The 7,701-nt window shown below is 51.6% G+C and overlaps 1 protein-coding gene across 1 annotated transcript; it reads right to left on the reverse strand.

Moving 5' to 3' along the window:
- Positions 1-2,865: 2,865 nt before the first annotated feature.
- On the reverse strand, positions 2,866-3,555 carry TMEM74B (transmembrane protein 74B). The gene has a single exon (XM_067554587.1). The coding sequence runs from the start codon at positions 3,526-3,528 to the stop codon at positions 2,875-2,877; it is 654 nt and encodes a 217-aa protein (XP_067410688.1). The 5' UTR covers positions 3,529-3,555; the 3' UTR covers positions 2,866-2,874.
- Positions 3,556-7,701: the final 4,146 nt, after the last annotated feature.

Genomic DNA, 7,701 nt, shown 5'->3' on the forward strand with positions numbered 1-7,701 from the left:
AAGTGCTGGAGGCGTGTGGATATCTGTGCCTATATGTGAGCGAGACATTTGCCAGCAAAAATTGAAGGCTTTAAATTGAGTGTACATCATAGTTTACCAGTATCTTGCTGACTTTTTCCCCCCAAAAAATCATTCTCAATTCCTAGAAAATTTTCATGCTGCAGCCTCTCTCTCTAATGGAATATTTTCCTAGCTACATTTCATTCATCCTAAAGATTTATATTTCAATCAAGGGGATTGCTTCCCCATCCCCTAGGCCTCCTGAAGGATAATACAGTAATACACTGAGAAAGCAATGACAGCCTGATTCCATTAAATTCTCTTCTTAAACAGTCTTACATTATAATACAAAAGAAGTCCTTCTTATACTCACATAAATCAGGTGTTCAGCAGATCTAATCTCCTAACAGGTTCATCCTTTTCATCACTTAAGACGCATTTTATCTTATTTAAAGTGTTAGCAATTGATGATCGCTGTTTTATTCCTTTAACAGGTTTATTCTCTGAACTGGTCTCCTGCTAACTACAATTTGATATTCATGGAGTCCTTTTAATTCCTTTGAGAGGTTTATTCCTTAATCAAAACATCCATTGGAAGTGGATTCTGTGTTCTTATAGCAGGTTTATAGAAAGTGGGCTCTGCTTTGTGCCTAGGGGGTCAGATCTCTACTGGCTTCATTCACATGGCTAGTCCCAAGGGTCCAAATCCAGAGAGATGCTAAGCACCCCTCAGCTCCCATGGTGCCTGATTCTGCATCTTCTGGGAAGCTCTGAGAGCCCTTATCTCCTACTGATACCAGGGTCAGTCACTGCTCTGCACCGTAAGAGATCAGGCTGATTTGACTTCAATGGCTATGTGGCATTTGCTCCACACCCACACTGATTTGGCCCACTGATTTTTAACCTCAGTCACTGATGTGCACACTGCTTACATTCCTGCAGATCTTCCTCAAGCAAATCTCCCCAATGGTGTTGGGATAAGAGGCCTGAGTAAGGACCACAGGATAAGATGCCAGCACTGGCTCCCATTGATTCAACTGAAGGAGGCTCAAGATAAAGGTGCTAGGGCTTAATCCAAAACCCAGTGAAGAAAATGGAAAGAGTCCCATTGACTTCAGTGGGGTTTTGGATCAGGTGTTTAGCAGTATTTCACCAAGACGTCTAAACCCTCGAGGGAGAGTTAAAGAACGCTGCATTTGAGATGTAAATAACTACACATAGATCACGACTTCCAGAGACCATTAAAGAATGTGGTACTTCAATGCAGGTTTCCCAGGGTGATAGAGAGCATAATTTGCCCCTGTATCTTTACATGGATAGCAAGAATCAACCTCAAACTGCAAGAAAAAATGCCTGCCTGTGCATTGACAACCCAAAAAAAAAGCTAGACAACTTTACTAGTTATTTTAAGGATAACTTTTGGAAACACTGAAATAAAATATGAAATGAGCAATTTCATCACATTCAGAATTACTTTTTCACTTGTAAGCATTTTTTGTTTGAATATTTAAATATATATTGGTTTGTATGCATCTGGGCACATTTGAATGAAGCCATTAATAGTATATATTTATTTATATACTATTATATAAGATATATTTGTTGCAGCATACTGCGAATGTCACCTTTTGTTTGGATTACTCTCCTATCAAAGAATGAGTTCCCCTTTTAAACTTCCTGCTTACACAGTTTTTTCCTCTCTGTGCAGAATATTGTAGTTTACTTCTATTTCAGGTTTTATTGCCAAGATGTAATTTCATCTCCTAATTGCAGACCGTCTCTGGTGGCACAAATGATCAGACTCAGGCTTCTGAGTGGGGAAGAACAGTTCATTTAAAATGAAAACCTGGAAATTGTTTAAAATGCAAGTAGTTTTTCTATATTTTGTTTCTTTTCTTCTGGAGAAAGAACCAGTTTTTGGATGTTTTTTAAATGGCATTCATTCCTGAGAACACAAGAACAGCCACACTGGGTCAGACCAATGGTCCCTCTAGCTCAGTATCCTGTCTTCCGACAGTGGCCAATGCCAGGTGCTTCAGAGGCAATGAACAGAACAGGGAACCATCAAGTGATCCATCCTGTCAGCCATTCCAAGCCTCTGGCAAACACCAAACAGGACCATGGATTTGTTGGTGTGATTGTTATGTGCAGTGAAGATTGTGAGTTGTCCTGCTCTGAGAAGTAGGATGGGTGCAATGCAAATAGTGTGAAGCCTTTTATGCCCACATAACTTGTAAAAACGGTCACATTTTTCACATATTCCACCCTTGTTGTTAGGAATAGTGAGTGCTCAGATTCTATGCCAGGCAAGTTTTACAGTTAACTATTGCTAAGAAGTTGTTTACTGCTGGAAATTAAAACCTACCTAAAAAACAAAACACGCCCTAAATGTGCGTTGTGCCCCATAAATAACCTAGCAGAGGACCACGGTTATGTCACTTTGGCTATGCTTATTACTGTAGCTACCATTGGCTGTTTATCATGAGGCCATAGCACTGCACATGGCACAGAAAACTCCCAGCAATGTTGACGTTTTCTTTCATTCTGATGCCAGGGCTTAGAAAAGCGAATCCTCTCAAAACGAAATAGAAAAGAAACATTTGGTTTCCAAAAGGCCTGCTGGCCCGTGGTTCTCAGTTACAGGCCGGGTAGGGAGGTGAGTGTCTGATCTGCATGTTCAAGGTCGGTTCTTGCCCCCGGAGGGACGGTTTCTTGCAGTAGGTGAAATCCCAATATTCCTAGCCGGCTCTGAGGCCTGGCGTTAATGTCAAACTTCCATGCTGAACAGGTTTTCTTCTAAACAAAAAAACAAAATGCTTGGATCAGTTCCTCCCCATAAAAACAAAGAGGGGCAGTGAAGGCCCAGCTGCGGTATCAGGCAGGAGGAGTCAGGGAACCCTGGTCCTCGGTCACCTGGATGATTTCATTCTCCACCAGGGGCTGCGCCCCGTCTCCGTGGAGCTGTCTCAGCCTCAGGTGTATCGAGCCGTAGGTTTTCCTCGGCCCTCCGGAGGCGGGGGAACTCCTTCTCCGGTACAGCTCCCCTTTGCAGAGGGAGACCAGCAGCAGGGCGGAGAGCAGAAGCCCCCCCAAAGTCAGCAGCCCCAGCCCCGCGATGATGCACTTGTCCAGGCGGGAGCCCAGGCGAGCGTAGTACAGCTCCAGCCGCTCCATCTGCCGGGCCGTCACCGTCTCGGGGTCCACCCTGGCTTCCCGGGGGATGGTGTAGGCCACCACCACCAGCACGATGCCGCTGGCCAGCAGGAGCAAAGCGGCCAGGAACCCGTAGTCCGCCGAGTGGCCGGCGGGCTCCGGCGGGGGCTCCTCGTCCGACCGGGGGGAGAGGTCTCCGGGCGGCGCGCCTCCCTGCGGGCCGGGTTCCTCCTCCGCCGGCTGCGGCGCCGGTTCGGGGCAGTTCTCCCCGCCGGCGCCCGGCGCTGTCCGCGGTGCTGAGCGGCGGCCCCCGCCTCCCTGCGGCGCCGCTCCCCGGCCGGCCCCGGGGCCGCTCCCCAGCCGCCTCAGCTCCATCGGCCGGCTGCCGCCCGAGCCCCGGGCATCGCCGTCAGCGCCTCCCCTGCTGCGGAGACACAAGGCGGGCGCCCAGGCCGGCCGGGCGGTGAGACGCCGGCAGCGGGCGGGCTGCGGCTCTCCGGCCTCCGGGCCTCCCCCGGCTGGGAAGGACGCAGCCCTTCCGCCGCGCGGGGAGGGACCCGCCGAGGCAGGGGACGCCCCATTGCAGGCAGCGGAGGCCGCTCGCCCGGGCCAGACGCGCAGCGCCGGGCGCGTTCCAAAGCGCTGGGCCGCCGCAGCGGGCACCGCTCCCGTCCCCGTCCCCCCCCCCCCCCCGGCCGCCGCTGCAGCTGGCAATGCTCCCCCCCCCCCCCCCCCCCCGCCGCTGCCCTCCCACCTGCCCCTGCCCTGCCCAGAGACGCACCCGCCAGCCACCGGCTCGGCCCCCCAGGAGGCGGCGGGGAGCAGCCCCGCTTCCCTCCCCCCCCCACACCCCCAGCGCGCTGTGCCGGAGCCCGGCCCGCAGGTCAGTGCCGGGGGGGGGTTGCATCCAGCCCGGGGACGGGGCAGGTAAACAAAGGCGCCGCGCGGCTCGCAGGCGGGGGGTCCCCCCCGGAGCAAAAGGACGCACCTGCTGCCAGGGCGCGCCCGAGCCCCTGGAGGGGCCAGGGACCTACCTGGCTGGGCAGAGCCGGAGCCGCCGCGCCGGGGCCGCCTGCAGAGCAGCTGGGGCTGAGCCATCCCGACGGAGCCGGCTGCAGAGAGCCCGGCCCAGGGGCCGAGCGGGCGCGGGGAGCGGGAGCAGGCCAATGAGGGCGCACACCTGCGGGCTGGGGAAAGGGGGGAGCCGGGGGGGGGCCTAGGAAATGTAGACTTCCAATTCCCAGTCCCTGTAATGCGTTCCTGTCTCTCAGGCAGTTTCAAAACCTCAGCCATAGCCGGCATTAAAGCGCTTAGACTGAGAGGTAGATGCTGCACTGTACTGATAGGTGTGGTACAATAACTAGAATCGAGTAGAATATTAGACCACGTTTATCCTAGGGGACATTGGATTGTATTTGACCCAGTTCCACCATGGAGACATTTGGCCCATCATCACTACTGTTCAGAAGATTAACTATAGGTATTACCTGTCTCTTCATTCTTTCCATCTCTGAGCAGCTTTTAGATTAAGTTTTAATGTTTTCTTTTTTAAAAATTCACCTGTTGCTAATCTTCGTGAGGATTTTAGCAGCTTCGCTGCATTTTCTGATTTGACTGGGATGCACCCTGAGAACGGTTTGCGTCTATTTACATTATTTTTAAAAAATCCTGTTAACTGAGCTGGCGGGTCTCAGCCCCGTGTGCAGCAGACACGCATCCACACTGCAGCGGGAACTAAATGACATCCTTGTAAATAGCCTGAGTAGAGAGACCAAGGACTGACTCGGCCTGTAGGTCTTGTATCTGTCCCATGGATAACGGGTTTCAGTCTCTGCTTTTGTCAGGCTAGGAATTATTTCAGGGAAGCTCTCTGGCCTGTGTTATACAGCCTCTTTTATAGATGACCACTGTGGTCCCTTCTGGCCTTGGTATCTCTGAGCACTACAACATTTTTTAAAGATGATGCATTGAATTTGGTGGTATGCTGCCTGAACATACAATGCTGACCCTCACTCATTTCTCCAATTTCATTTTTGTACTTTGTCAGGCCTCACAGAGCTTTCTGGGCTCCTAAAATTTGCTATTCCTCAGAGTGCATCCAGAGCTGGGGCCTTAAAAGTGGAATTAAAAATAAATAAAAGTACCTCCGGGTATGTTAACCACATGTACTTGTATTTCCACAACAACTCATTCCTAGGGCTAGGAAGAGATCCTCAGAACCAGGTAGATATGGGGAATGATACATCGGCAGGGGAATAGGTGTGCACAGTGTATGTCTGGGCATAAGTGTGTGACTAGACAGACCGATAGATACTGACATAAAAGACAGATTTATCCACTAGAAAGAGACACTTCTAATTACATTGAATTCATTGCAATAAAATAGTTACAGCCGCCATCTCCTCTTGCAGAACAATAACTTATTAATTATCTCCATGTTTTTGTCTGGGAGCTGCTTTTTATGGGGGTCAGAACACTGGGGCCAATATTTTCAGAAGTGAGGAGCCGTTTTGGGTGCCGGCTGGAGATACCTGAAAGGGTCTGATTTCCAGAAAGCGCTGAGCACCATCCTCCGAGAGCCAGGCCCCACGGAGCAAGCTGAACCTTGAAAGGCCGGGCACCACGCTTGTCAGTTACAGGCCTCGCCCCCTTTAAGGCCAGGGATTTGGAGAGCATGTGACTGGACCTGGTAACTCAGAGACTGGTCTGCTGGGCTATAAAAGAGGCAGCTTGTCTCTCTTCTGGCTGAAGCTAAGTGTCTGGCTGTGAAATGGGAGCTGTGCTGCTAGGAGAGCTGAAGGGGAACAGCTGTGGCTGGTAGAGAAATCTAAGAGGGGGTGGGGGAAGAAGCTAGTCAGCAGGCTGGAGACTGCCAGGAAGTGGTGTGACCCACGGCAGCTGAAGACTGACCTGATTTCCTGGCTCCAAGGGCTGGACCCCTGGAACCGAGGGGCAAGGTATGGGGGAGCCCTGTGACAGGGTGACGGTCTGGGGAATTGGTGGAGGGAGAGCTCTGGATGGCTGAAGGCTTTGAAAACGGACTGATCTGATGTGAAGGAGCCCTGAGGAAACCCAGCATGGAGGGAAATGTTCAGGCCAAGAGGCTCTTCTGCGCCACCCCTGGGATGTAACTTGTCTTTGGAGATGCCAGTGAACCCATCTCAGGGAAGGGCGCTATGTTTTGGGACCTTTGTGTTTTGTCTGAGACCATCCCTTGTGGGGAAAACTGAGACGTGTGGCTGTGAAATGCTATTTCTAGAACAATGGACATAAAGGGATGGGGGGCACAACACCCATGTGGCAGCATAAACTCCCCCTTTGCACGCTGTGAGTAAAAAACAAGCTCACTCCTGCCACACTTCACCCAAGAAGGTCTTAGGGGGTCAGCTTCATACAGCCCTTTCCCTCTTCTCTTACACCTAGGACACTCTCCTCTGCCTTTGGGCCCTGTTACTTTGACTATTTTAAACAGGGGGTCCCTGCATTTCCTCCTCCCCCCCCCCAAATTCCCCCTTTAGTCTGTGATAGCTCCTGTATCCCACTAGGTGCAGAAAGGAGGTGAAGGGACGCAGTGCCAGAGCTGTGCCTCTGTTTTCACACTTCAGTAACAGGCTTTGTCACAGCTTTGGCCAAGTAAGAAGTTGGGCCACTTGGCCAGCCAACTCCTGGGAAGTGCTGTTCCCTGCGGAGAGCTAGATTTGGTTACGCACAAGTATCTGGAGCCTTTGGCGTGTAGCACAGTGTCCCAGCTGTGAAATGGGGGGAGGGCAGGTAAAGACCTGGGGTAAAGACCTCTGTCACGATGGAGGGGTGGCTGGGCCAAATTTGAGTGGTGGTGCGACCTCGTGTGCCCAGCACCAGGCTGCAACGCCAATCACCCCAGCTGCCCCTCCATCTTGCCAGCAGGAAAGGAGCTCTGCTGTTCCATTGCCCAGGTCTGGTCATGGCCCAGGAGGGGAGCTGGGTCCCCTATCCCCTCTCGTTGTGCCCATGCTGAGTTCAGGCTCTCAGAAGAGGGGTCATGGACTCCCTGTTTAAAAAGTGGGAGAACAATGGCCCTTTGCTGCCACCACCCCATCTCAGGCACTCGTGGCTTCATCCCCCTAGAAAGCTTGATGCCCCCCACCTCCCTCGTTGAGAACCTGAGATCTAGTGCTGTAAGCACTTGTATAGCAACATAAGTGTGACCACACTAGGGACTGTAGTAGTGTAACTAGCTAAGACAAAAAATCACACCCATCCCAGCTCCCGTAGTTACACCGGTACAAAACGGTGTGTAGGCCAGGCCTGAGAATATCTGCCATTTAGTCCCATCTAGTGCATTCTGATAACAAACAGCTTGTCCTTGGGAAGTATTTTTATGAGCCCTGGAGAAAGGTCCTGCTCAGAACAGGGACCGGCAACATGGTGGTGAAAACGCCAGTAGCCAGGCTACTCTCAGACTGCTGGCATTGCGGGAGCTGAATTCAGAAAATCCTCCTATTGATAAGGCCAAGGAGTTCATGAGAGAGACACTGACGGACAGAAAAAGGGAGACACGCAAAGCAA

The sequence above is a fragment of the Emydura macquarii genome, unplaced genomic scaffold (assembly GCF_026122565.2).
Source record: "Emydura macquarii macquarii isolate MOO-44397 ecotype Brisbane River unplaced genomic scaffold, CSIRO-AGI_Emac_v2 contig_1483, whole genome shotgun sequence".
NCBI lineage: Eukaryota > Metazoa > Chordata > Testudines > Chelidae > Emydura > Emydura macquarii.

Coding starts and splice junctions, on each gene's coding strand:
- TMEM74B (XM_067554587.1), bottom strand. CDS start 3,528: ATGGAGCTGAGGCGGCTGGGGAGCGGCCCCGGGGCCGGCCGGGGAGCG.